The 13,447-nt window shown below is 39.4% G+C and overlaps 1 protein-coding gene across 3 annotated transcripts in view; it reads right to left on the bottom strand.

Moving 5' to 3' along the window:
* The window catches only part of MCC (MCC, WNT signaling pathway regulator), a 174,788-nt gene that overhangs the window by 15,312 nt on the left and 146,029 nt on the right, over positions 1 to 13,447 (bottom strand). For all 3 annotated transcript variants that reach the window (XM_026052852.1, XM_026052851.1, XM_026052853.1), the window contains 6 exons: positions 12,796 to 12,942; positions 12,370 to 12,459; positions 11,592 to 11,740; positions 9,708 to 9,848; positions 8,633 to 8,733; positions 5,956 to 6,139 (listed from right to left, as the gene is read on the bottom strand). In XM_026052852.1, coding sequence (XP_025908637.1) covers positions 5,956 to 6,139; positions 8,633 to 8,733; positions 9,708 to 9,848; positions 11,592 to 11,740; positions 12,370 to 12,459; positions 12,796 to 12,942 — 812 coding nt within the window. The remainder of the gene's footprint in view (positions 1 to 5,955; positions 6,140 to 8,632; positions 8,734 to 9,707; positions 9,849 to 11,591; positions 11,741 to 12,369; positions 12,460 to 12,795; positions 12,943 to 13,447) is intronic.

The following is a 13,447-nucleotide window of genomic DNA, read 5'->3' as shown; positions in this document are numbered from 1 at the left end:
ATTTATATCTGATGATAGCAGTACCAACTACCCAGAGAATTTTTTAATGGATACCTGTTGGAATCAATCTGAGGGAAAAAAAAAAACAAAACACTGGCAAATGTCAGATGAAAACATATTTCAATTTGTGATAAGGCTAATTTAACAGAACACTATAATCACTTCAGGCCTCTGGGGGTTTAAAACAAGGCCATAATTTAACAGGATTTTTAATAAAAAAGTCTTCAGACCTGATGGAGCAATCCTTTTCTAAGGGCAAAACGAGTGGCTGCCCATGAGCCGGCCCCACAGATGCCTACCAAGAGATTCTGCAAGGAGAAAACCTGTTTCTTGCTGAGAGGAAGGACGCCTCAATGCCCTATGCCCACCTCTACGCATGCCAGTGCTGCAGGGGGCTCACATTGACGCAGCCTCCAGCATTCCAGGGATGAATATAGTTCAACAACACTAAAAGGAAAATAAAATGCCCTGTTGTTTCTATAACCTCACTCAAAGCTGCCTCCTGTCTCCTGAGGACCTGTAATCAGCTGCTGGGTGAGGGATAAGTCATCCATTAACGGTGCTTGTCTGGAATGCTAGATGATCTCAGTTATCAGCAGGGGAATAAATCACTTGCTGTATCAAATTGCGCTGTTGTTCAACATTTTTGGAAGAAGAGAAAGCCCCACCCTCCACATGCTGCGAGAGTTAGAATGATGTCCTGAAATATATTACACATGTGAGAAAAGAAAAGAAGTCTGTATTTTTCTTTCCACTCCTCCTCCCGCTACACTTTAGCTAAAACTGGTGATTTTAAAGTGCCTCAGATAATTAGCAATTAATATTTCCACAAATTCCAAGCACAGCCTTGGAAGAGAAGGAGAACTGGCAGATCTACAAAGGTTTCTCAAAATCTTTCTCCCTTGTGAAGTATCACGTTACAGGTCTTTACTACAGTTTTCTTCTAATTTCTCATTAGTCTTTCCATCTCTTAGGGATAATAGGTGCCATGTTTACCTGAAATGCAAACCAGTCTCTGCTTTCATTTTCATCCATTTCCATCTGAAGTCAAGCTAAAAACACCCTTGATCTATACTACACAGAAATTCTTCTAGGTTGCAATGCTGAAATTTTTGTTCACACTTAATTCTCAAAATATTTCATAAAAATGGTTTTACTGCCTCTAATGGCACACTTCTGAAGCATATATTGGTAAGAAAAAAATGGAGATAGACAATACAAGAGATACTTAATTCCACACTGAGTGGCACTGTGAGTTTCCCCAGCTCCCAAGCGCTATAATTACAGAGTTTTATTTGGATTAAACATAAAACAGTTGTTGCTGAAGGAAGAGTAGCCCTTAAAGTCTACACAGCTTTCAAATTTTGGGACAGAAGCAGCCCATATCTTAGTTTCTACCTAAAAGGAAAAGAAAATCTAGCCCTCCCCTTGAGAATTAAACCTGAGCACAAATGCTGGAAGTGTATTGTTGTTGTAGACAGTTGTATTGTTGAGCCGTGCGCTCACTGGATATCCAAGGTCTGGCCCTGAGAGCAGCTCTCCGGTTACACACGCCGCCCTTTGTGCAGGGCGCTGCCAGCAGGGAAGGCAGCCTGGGCCCCTGCCAGCGACCCTCTGGCTGCTCCTTCCTGACCGTCCAGGCTGAGCCGGCTCCTCTGCCGCGCTGCCAACATCATCTTTCTCTTTTTCAAACAAGGTGAAGGGAGTTTAAGGGAGAGGTGGCCTCGGCACAGCAAGGAGCGAGCTCGTTTCCTCTACCATTTTGCAGCAAGGCCCCGCAGAGGGCAGAGGCACCAAGCAGGGCTGGAGCCTCCCTCCGAATCCCCGTGAGCAACCGGCTGCTCGCGGGGTGCAGAGCCCCAGCGTCAACCCCGAAGGTCCTGGGGCCTAATCCCTGCTCCAGGCAGCACTCGCGCCAGCTGCATTCCACGTTGCTCTCCCTTCTCGTGGCCACTTTGGTGTGTGTTTGTGTATGTGCCTGTGTGTATTTATATAAAATACATACACACACGTAAATATTCACATATGTATGTAAATATATACTACATATAAAATATAGTGTATGGATATTAACAAGACTTCCCAGAATGTCTGAGTGTACCTTTTTTTATATGCTGAAAAATTTTATCCTTATGACCCCACACAGTCTTTGATTAAACTTAGAAAAAAATGAACCAAGCCAATAAATAAATCCACAGTTCAGCAAGGACAGGCAATGCAAAGCTGTCAAAACTACAATAATGGTGTCAGTACCGACACTGTGCCACTGGTCTCAGTGTCTGCACACAACTCCACACTTAATACAAGACACACACAGGTCCACCAGTCTTGTGGGTGAGTCTTAAGGCTCAAGAGCTGAAACAGCACAATGCCAAAAGAGAAGAGAAACTGAAAAATTCCCCAATCACATAAAATAGAAAGAGCAGTATTTTTAGCTAAGATCAGAACACTTTGGTGAACTTCCTTCTGAGAATAAATTGTACCAGCAAGGAAGTTAAGACTAAGAAGAACATTAAGGTATCTGTTGGGATACTTCTAAATAACTTATTCCCATGCTTCAGCCAAGATGATCTTGTACGTCAGCTACTCAATCAAAATCTGAGGTGATTCTTTGTGGAAGATTTAACCCTGTGTCCGACTGAGTTTAGATACTCAGCAGTGTGGAAAAGGATTCCCTGTGCACATAAGAGAACAGACTTTTCCTCCATGAATGCAGATATAAGGTTGGGGTTACCAGCTCTGCAGCGAGTACAAAATACCATTTTCAGTCAGAACTAGAACTGCAGACCTTCTGTTTCATTCTTTTTCAAGACGCAATTAGTCAAACCTTGTTGGCAAAACATGTTACATGGTTAGCTTCTGTCCATTAAAATAATTATGACTTCCAAGTATACCACAGAGCTATTTCTGTTTTCAAAAATGAATTGGCAACATTATTGTGGTGCTGCTGCCGGCCAAATGAGTTGAGATGCTTGCTATTATTTTTATTCTCTTCAATAGTAACAACCTCTGTGATGCTCTTTCATCTCATTTCAGTTGCTCCCTTTTACAGTCTTTAACCCCTTGTCACCAGTGGCCCTCTGAGCATTTGTTCTCGGAAATTTGTTCAGTGATTTGACATTCAGAATCTCATTTGAAATGCCAAAGCTAAAGATGGGTCAACAATCCCATTATAATCCCCTACTCTACAGGGCTCTGAACAGCAGGGAGAATTATTCATCTGTCACAAGTCTCAGTGAAGGAGAGTTTTCATTTCCTCACTCTCATACATACCCACGATCAACAGTCCTCACACTAAAACAGCAGAATGAAAAAACAGTCTCAGATCCAGGGCATGTTTGAAACACGTAACACAAATGGGTTTCAAGTACAGTGGTCTCCTAATGGTGGCTCACATGGTACTCTCCCCCATTTTACAGACTGCCAGCTTCTCTAAGACAAAGGAAAAACATGAGGCCAGCAGAAACAGCTAGAAATCCAGGGATGGCCTCCCCATCTCTGCTTGTTCTGTTAGTGCAGGGGAAAGGAAATGGGAGCCCCCAGCACCAGGGAATCACAGCAGGCAGGGGATGTGAGGCAGAAGCAGGTCTGTCTGGAGCAGCAGAGAGACAACAGACAAGGGAGCATGTTGGAATGGACCGAGCTGGCAAAGCTGGCAGGACAACACCAAAAGATAGCAGGAGGATCCTGGAGACAGAGAACAACCAACCAATTGAAGGTCAAAACTGCAGGGAGAGGAAGTAAAACTTTTTTACACCTAGGATAGAATGCTCGCTGATTATCATAAAGAAAAGTGTGTGTCTTTTGAACCAGCAGTCTTCCAACTATGGACTGACGGAATGGTATCCTGTGTCTTAAAAGAACAAGCTTCTCTTCTAGGATAGGGAAAAACATCTCTATCATGTATCTTCTGACCACAACAGAAGGAAAGAAAAGAAGGTTTGTATTATAGGGAGAGGCTAAAGCTTCAGAAGCCTATTTCCTGGTATGTGGAGTTAGACAAAGAAAAATCACATTGCAGGAAGTGCATAAGGTATGATCAGATCAGGATGTCCATATGAAAAGCTCCTGAGCTGCTTGTGTGATAAATAAGAGCAACTTTTCTTTCTCGGGTTCCACACATATCAAAGCAGATGACAGTGGTTACTGTATTCTGGTAACCACACAATATTTTACTACATGCCAAGTTCAGTCTGCAATGAAAATGGCTAGAGCTAACAGATTTCTTTTCCATACACAAGCATTTTCTTTTATATTTTTCATGTCATAGTTCATACTGATAAAATTTGCAATCCACCCCATTTTAAGCATACTCTCCTGAAGCTGCATCTACTTTTAGTATTACATGCACACAAATACATATTATCAAACAACTGAAGTCTACTGTAAGCAATGATACAAGGGGCAGTGTTCCTCTCCAAACACCCACATTTCCATCATCCTACCCTTAACAAAACGAAAATTAGGATGAACAAATCAAGGACTGTTGAGACTATATCCCTACCAAATACTTCATACCAAAAATTCATGTATTTCCCAATTAAGCCCTGCTCCTTTTCTTTAAAGCAATACATCAACTGTGTAGCAGACGGTGCATAAGAAAGAAAAACACTGACATGTTATAAACAACTGAAAATGACCCTTTCAAATAAAAAAAAGGTAAATAAGCTCAGCCTAGTCAGAGGTGCTGTCATGCACCGCCATTACAACACATTCATGTGCATATATGGCCTAAAGTGTCCATGCAATAAAAGGCAAGCCAAGTATTCAAAACAGCTTTCTATAACCTTTTCCTAGGTCAGTCAGTAATTTTGATACCATGACTGAACAGCAAGTTTACTGGCAGAGACTGTGCCATGGTCTCATTTCAAAACAAAAATTTTACTTTCTTGGAATGACAGCGCAGCATTAAAACTTATTTGCAAAAAGAATCTCACATTTAACCTCATTCCATCGAATTACTATTTTCCTGATTTTCAACTATCCCATGCTAGTCAACAAGGCTGGAAATAAGATTATTTGGAGGAGATGGTGACAATAAGAGGAAATGATAAAGTATTAATCTTCTAAAAGTGTCAAAAAACTCCACATTTGAACAAGAAACTGGCTCAAAGACAGAATTAAAACAAAGTTTTAGAGTGAGTCTGAGAAATCAAAATAAATTTTACACAGAAAAAATGTTCATCTATATTTATCCAGGATGCCTGCCAACTTTGTATCCACACATATGCACTGCACCGAGTACAATTACACTGCAGGCAGACAAAGACCCAAAATGAAGTTCCTGGCAGATGTATTCGAATTGGAACACTTCCGCAGTAACAGTTGATTTAAGTTTCAAAATTCTATAGGGCTTCAGAAAAACTGCAATATCCTTTTCTGGAAGAATCCACTCTATCCTTCAAGATTTGTGTTTGCCATTGCACTTGAAAAAAAAAAAGAAGAAAAAAGAAAAAAGCATGGAAAGGAATATATTTCAGTGTTGCAAAGGGAGAGAAAATGATTTAAAATGGAATGGTTGGATTTGTGATGTTTAGAAAATAATCCCTTAATACCCAAAAAGCCAATGGTAGCAAACTTACAGTCTCTGGTTCTCTGTAGCTCTGTGATGCCCTTACATAATAGATGGGAACAAGAAGTACAAGCTCCTCAAATTTCAGTGAGACTGCAAAAGATTCACTGGGGTAAAACCAATGTAATAGTTTTGCCCTTTACAAGGAAGATCAAAGTTCAGAATCACCCATTTGCAACAAATCTATATAAGATCCTTTTTGGCTGGTGTTGCTCGAAGTCTAAAGACCATTAGACCGCTGAGGCATGGTGACTTAGGAAACACAGTTAAGAGCACTCAGCAGACTAGGGTAAGGCAGGCAATTTCAGCAGGCGGAATGCAACATAACCTTCAGTCTAAAACCAAATACTGGGGGATTAGGAAAGCAAGTAAGCTGTGGTTACCTGGTATGGCTGTTGGATGACAGGCTTTCCCAGGGTTGCACGCTGCAGCCAGCGATTGCATAGGCTCCCCCGCAGCTCCCATCAAGTTTCATCAGCAAGGCTTTCGCTGCATTCTCAGCTGTCTTCCTGCAGTCATGAGCTCTCTTAAGCATCTGGGTAATGTTTTCATCACCTGTTTGGTCCCCTAGTTTGGAAGCAAACAATCTGTTTCAGAGCTCTGAGGAGGGTGATAAGAGTTAAGGCAGGAAGAGATGCTTCCATGCACTTTCAGTTTATATCAAGATGATGATGATAAATTATCAATTTATGATGTAAAAGCAGCTTCACTGCTGTGTGAGCAACAGAGATAATCTGTGTTCTCATCACAAGGCATCTCCCTCCCTGCCACTAGATCCAGGTATTTGTCTTATTCATGTTTTACCTTAACTAGCTTCTCTGTTTGTAAAGATAGGTGCTGTGGGTTAGGATTAGTACAAGATACTCAAGGCAGCAACATACTGGGAAAGCACCAACCTAAATTACACTTCTTACTTCGATCGTTCAAGTGCTGTTTTATCACAGTGTGGTCGCTTGCAGCACCTTTCCTCATGAACACTAGACCTCAGTCCTAACAGTTTGCCAGCAGACCTTCTTACTAGCTACCTTCCCACCTCTAAGGACAGCTTTGCTGCTCAGAAGCAGTAGTTGAACTTTCAGAGATAACTGTACACTGAAACAAAAGAGACACAGCACTGATTAATTAATTAACATGGTGTAACTTGCAGAGCTTCTGCAGAGATTATGCTACTACTGAGACATCCTTTCAGCAGAGATAACGCAGAAAACACAGTTACCATTCTGCAATTCTGACTCCAGATAGAGTGAAGTCAGTACAGTGAGACACAATAGTGGGTACACTGAAAGACAGAGAAAAGATAAAATATATTCATAGTTCTCTAAATATAACACTGAGGTATAAACAGTATAAACAGTATAAACAGTTCTTTCTTGCCAGACTTTCATTTAATCTCTATTAGAATAGAAGCCTAATTGCCCATACGTTGTACTTGCTAAGTAAACCACACGCATTAACTATTTCTGCTGTTAAGGCATGAGAAAGAAAGTGAACATATTCTGCTGAGAGGAACTGGCTGTGCTCAGCTCCAAGTGATGCAGAAGCAACTGTCAGGCATTTTCTGCTCACAGATGTTGGTGAAAAACTTGACTGGTCTTCAAACAAAAAACCTGCTATTTTACCTAGCTGTTCTAACCAAAATTCACTGTGAAGTAAAAGGTTTGTAAATCTAACATTAAGATCCCCCCAAAGTTATGTAACAGGAAGTTACTATCATTACTATCATTACATCATTACTATCATAATGTAATTGTATTACTGTAATTAAGGGCTGTTGACAGACACTTACACAGAATTAAATTACATTCCCTCATAAAATACATGTGGGGTAAATTCTTTATAACCCAACTGAATTTCCCTTTCTAAAATCTCTGTAACCTGTGTAAGGAGAAAATCCAAAGAAACAGTCATTTCTGCCAACTACTAATCTCTTCCACCAGCAAAAGCTTGATAGCACATTTTGGAAAGGACTGACCAGAATCTGGAAGAATAGTGCATGAAAAACCCAAGCATCCACTCCAGCGTTTGCTCTATGGCCTGCATGGACAAACCCACTGACGAAGACTTGCTAACAGCACTAGAAGAGATGCAAGACGAGCTGCAGGGTAACTACACACTGACCTTACATTGAATGCCCCCTGGTCTCTTGTTTCAAGAGGCCAAACCCATCAGCCTTGTGACTTTGATGCCAGGGGGTCATTTCGGTCTCTCAAAGCTTTCAGTTTACTTCCAGTGATTTCTGAGAAGCAAATGCTATGAATTACATTCTCTAGCAGGCTGTTACAACACAGCATGAAAAGCTATGCTTTCCTCTCCAAAGGCTTCTCCACTTCCTGACCCAAGATTACTACTGCTACCCTGCCCATCACTATAAAAATTAATGTTCATTGTGTAAACATGTCATTCTATCAGTAAAATGTAGCCAGAGAAAATGTGAAGTTCCACACACTTCAGAAATGTATTTACAGAAGTAGCTTAATCTTCTAATTAGAGAACAGCATGGCACTTAGTCACAAAATAAACTACCCACAAAATAAAATAAATTGAGAACGTGGAGACTGATATTCCAGTCAGGATAATAAAATATCATGTAGTAAATTTTAAAATTTCAGGGTAAAGGGGAAATGTACCCCACATTTCTTGAATTACTTGAGTTTTAATACCACCTTCTAATAGACTGCACTTTTTTGGGGGAGCAAATATTGTCAGAGCAAACACAATTTGTATTTGAAGATATCACAGTTGTACAGTCCTGAGCCTTGTTGTGCTCATGGTTATTGTTTAATCATTCCAGCCTGCATAGGAAAAGGCCTGTAGCAGCCTATAGACATCCTCTATAATGGCATATATAAGTTAATTCAAATTGCTGGTAAATTTTAAGGGTTATTTCCAGTCTCTCCTTCTCTACTTTTTGTGCATGCAAAAATAATTACTTACTCAGTTGAAAACAAAACAGACCAGAGAGCATTCTTAAGTGGTGGGTCACCAGATGATTCACTCTTGCAATTAACTTTTATGAATGCTAATTGACATGCAGAATAAAGTGATTCACTGACATCTTACCAACAGAACCAACACCTGCAGCTCTGAATTGCCCAAGAATGAGACTCTGCTCGCTTTCTGCCAACGCCAACAGCAGTTCATATGCTTCTATACACTGTTCACTGAAGGAAAAACAAAAATCACAATATTTGCAATTTAGGCAGGAAAAATATCTGCAATTAGCAACAAAAAAAGAAGTAGCAGATGAACTACATAATTCCCTATTGCTTGCCTGATAGTAGGGATATTAAATGATGTAACATATGTAACTTCTGCCACAAGCATTCAACAGTCTTTCCTTCCACACGATATCCTCAGATTGGCTTCACATATCATTAACAGCTAAAAACAAGGTGTGGGGTGATCTCTGGAAGCACTGGTGAAATGATAAGTAATATAACAGATGGCAGATATTATTTATTTAAGAAATTGTCTTTTCAGGTCTTCTTAATATGCCAAGAAAACTTATAGAAATATTTGTTTTTCTGTCCTGGCTGCAAGATTTTCTTCCATATAAGACAACACCTACAGGAGTGAGTCACTTGTTCCTGGTGCATTCTAATATATATATTTATATATTTCATAATATATATATTGCACCTATTCATAATTTACATTTGCCTATAATTTGCTCAGGGCTGATAGCAACAGAACACACTTCTTAAACAGGACACAGTTTGTCCTAATGCCAGAAGTGCCTGTTTCAAATTACTTACAGCATCAGGAGTTAAGTGACACCCTCTTTTACACGGATTAAAGCAAATTCAGAGACTTCAATGTCACTTGTAATTATGTAGAGTAAAATGTTACTCCTTGGTGAACTGGCCTTGTGAAAGGTGCCTCAATAATGCAGAAAATCAGTGTCTCATGACTGGGTTGAGGTCACTGCTGCTGCTGAACTAGGGTTGAGATAAACACCTATCAAAAACTTCAGTTAAAGTTTGCCCAGTACTTTAACCAATGGGTCATTCTTCATGGGGGAATTCAAAAGAAAGAGCTTTACTATGGCACACTAATAATTCTGCTCTCAGAGAACTCTGTCAAGTCTTCCCCCTCTCCTTTTTCAGGCTGAGACATTCTCTGTGCAAGTACATACCTGTATTGAAGCGCAAGCCTGAGGGCTGTGGCATTAGACTCGTACTTCCCAACAAGCATGCTCATCCGCTCGGCATTGCTCTTGCACTCCTCCAGAGTTATTGTCAACAAGTCATTCTGGGATTTCAAGTGTTCAATACGACTGTAGAAAAGGAAATAACTTGCAATCTTTAAGTTTAGCTTACAGACACTATTTTAAAAACTCCAAACAATCATAATCTAAAACAACAAAAATGTTTTATCTACACACTTTTTTTTTAGAGCCTATAGCAAAGTCTAACTGCTTCATAACCAACAGTATGAATAGAGAGTTCTCAGTTCTCCAGGGCTGTGTGCTTCATTCTCTTCCCCGCTCCACTCCTGATTCAATTCAATCAATATAACATTTCCCTGTGAAGGAGCAGCAATCAGAAAGCTGTAGCCTTCCTCTGATGTTACAAGAATGCATGGGGCAGTTATCTCGACTGTTTGCTTGATCTTTCTGCTTCCATTCCTCTCTGCTTCCATATTTGCTTCTTGAGTGGCACATTGAGCACGGGGGTGTGCAGTGACCAAGCAGCTGCACAAATGCTCCCTGTCTTTGGAACATTCAGAATAACGGCTTCACTTAAAGTAATAGTTTAACCACAATTACAAAAACAACTTACAAAATATGAACTGATTTTTAGTGATGCAATACAACCTCCAACAATTCTAGGAATGTCCAAAAAATATTTCCTCTAAGAATTTAACTGCAATATGAGGTTGATTAAAACCACATGAGGTTAATGAAAACCTCAGTAATGCTTCAAAATATCAGTGTTACAGACTATTATCAATTCTGATAACTGCAACATACACCAATGGAGTATACCTAATCATCAGCACTACACATGCAGTGAGAGTAAGCAAGTAAATGATTTCACAGTCCAAATAGTAACTAATAAAAGAAACCAATACCATCCACAACTCTAAAATCTGTAACTTCTTAACAATGATAAGAAAAAAAGAGAAGGGCTAATATACCATTTTTAATGATTAGAATAATACCCTGACTCTTTCCGTTGCTAAAACTCATAGCTGCTTCAACCTCCTAGCTTGCCTTTGACATCTCAGGTCAGGAAGGATACATGCTGTCAATGCAAAATGGTGTACAGCATAGAGAAAGATCACATTTTGCAACCTTACAAAAACATGAGCTACAAATAAGGAAATACTGTATTGATTAGACTAAACTTAGGCTAGCAGTGGGAAAGAGAGAACTTGAAAGCATGCTGAGCCACAGTTCTCAGATTCCTGATCCATAGGGTCTTGATCCACACACAGGGTTTTTGTGCTAACTAGGACATGAAGCCTTCACTAAGATGGAGCTTATCCAGCAATTAACAGCAATATTTTAACCACAACCAGAAAGTTACAATATTTCTTCTGTTGCCAGAAGTCTGACTGTATGTATTTCACAGTTAGACATATAGTGTGTGCACTCACTGATAGTTAATGCTCTGACTCAGTTTCCACAAGACAGAGAGGGGGGAAAAAAAAAAAAACACAAAAAACAAGCTAATTCTAGAATGATGAAGAGTAAGTTATAGCATTCCTTATTTCTAAGCACTGATGTGTTTTATGAAAAAAAAGATGTTATGTCTATTTGGTCAGCCATAGCAAAGGACATTCCACCAGTGCCAATGACGGTGCCATGCCTGAATAACAGTATCTAAGCAAATTGTCATACTGATGGCAAAAAACCTTAGCATATGCTTCAAACATCTGTTTCTTGATTTCATTTTATGTCTATTTGCAGCTCTAAGATTTGAGCTGAGACTCAACTATGAGATGTACAAAAAGCAGTATCTTGACAAACTAACAGGAGAAAACATATTTCAGCATATCTAACTATTCACCTTACCTGTTTAATCTTTCTGTCTCCACTTCAAACTCTCGGATTTTACTTTCAGAGATAGCAGATCCGTGGGAATATAGTGTTTGAAAGATTTCTTGGATATTTGAGCAGTCTTGGAGGGAATGTGCCAAGTGTTCAGCCACACTGCTAGACACCTGCACAGGATAATTAATAGGTCATTGTGAATGAATGGCAGCTGGATTCCTCCCACAGATTGTTTGGATTGACAGCTCAGATGTACTCCCATCAAGATATTCATTATTAATTTTTTTTTCTATGCATTTTGAAGACAACGGGACATTTATAGATTTCTACTTTAAAAAGTTACTTTGGTTCAATATTACAGCTAGCCAAAAGCTGGTCTACTATATATTTAAAAATGTTAATATACTTCCTTGAAAGCTAAACAAATGTCACATTCAGGTTGTTCTTTCAGGGAAATAAATATTAACCTACAGTAGCAACACTATATTTTCTAAATTTATACTGGCATTTCAGAGCAGGATGCAGTCCTCTGTTGATTTAGAAATTTTGGAATGTAACTGAAAAGTCTTTGCTTAATGAGTAACATTGACTCTGTTTATTACCCCCTTTAAGTCATTCAACGTATGACTTCCAGCCACCATGAGTTCTTAATGCTGGGTGAAAAACTCTGTTCAAGTAATTTTCTCAAAATAGCCTTTAAGATGTTTTAAGTTAGCTTTTAGAAAAACGATGCTGCTTTTAATGGAACACAAGCCATATTTAAAAGGTATCATGCATGCACATGTTTATTAGTCCTTACTCCTATGCTGCTGATTTCTGATCCTAGGACAGGTCTGTCAGACGATGAAGACTCTGATCTTGTCTTTGACAACTTCACTCTTTCAGCAATCTAGAAGTCAGAATGCTGTACAAGTTACACAGGACCCCAAACTCCATAGACATTATACAAAATACATCATCATTTGTTCACTGGCTACTTTTGGAATACTTAAGCAAACTGCTGTTGACAGTTTGACATCTGCATTGTAACTGAGAGACGTTAAATCATTAATGTTCATCTCTCTCTGCAGGTCAAGCTCTTGGGCCTGCTTTTGACCCCTGAAAACTCTCCTGGGATTCTAGATGATATTTCCCAAGTAATCACATGCCTGCACAGCAGCTGTGCAAAACAAAACCCATTTATATCAGACAATAAGCAACATTACCGCAATAGGCAGTAGCTTACCTTGGCTATGGGAATGTCATTGCTACTGCTGCTTGTGCTCAGTTCTCCAGTACTAGGGTTAACGGGTCGGTTTGCAGAGGTGAGACGACTCGGGCTGGATGGACCTGTTGCCTGCACACTTTGCAAACGTGTTTGCAGTTCCCGAACCTGTAACAAAACACCATATTCTGTTTTCCCATTTTCACAATTTAAGTACTTCAGAAATTTTCTCATTGTGTCCCCAAACTGACTGCTTCTGGCTCGAGCATACTAGTTGTGTTTTGTCTTGTGATGTCTGCAAAACAAGCCCTTCAATGCAGCAATATTATACACATAAAAAATACTTCTGGTGTGGGGAGGCAAAGAGGAGAATGAAGTCAATGCTCAAGGCTAAGATTCTGATGACTAAGTAAACGAGATGAAGATAACTATTCTTACTTAAAAGCTCCAATGCTGAAGAAACACTTGACATTAAACAAAAACAAAACCAAAAACCAACCAATTTAAAAAAAAAAAAAAAACCCTAGGATGACTTCATCATAATTAAAGGTCAAATATACTGAAATTTTAATCATGCTTTCAAAACTACAGTTAAACAGAGCTACTAAAGAGTGAATAATGTATAGACAAGAAAATGCTCTACTAAGGTTGCAGAAGGTCTCTCTAACCATAC

The sequence above is a fragment of the Nothoprocta perdicaria genome, unplaced genomic scaffold (genome assembly GCF_003342845.1).
Source record: "Nothoprocta perdicaria isolate Ctin4 unplaced genomic scaffold, notPer1 scaffold_92, whole genome shotgun sequence".
NCBI lineage: Eukaryota > Metazoa > Chordata > Aves > Tinamiformes > Tinamidae > Nothoprocta > Nothoprocta perdicaria.
This window is presented reverse-complemented; position numbering and strand designations above follow the sequence as displayed.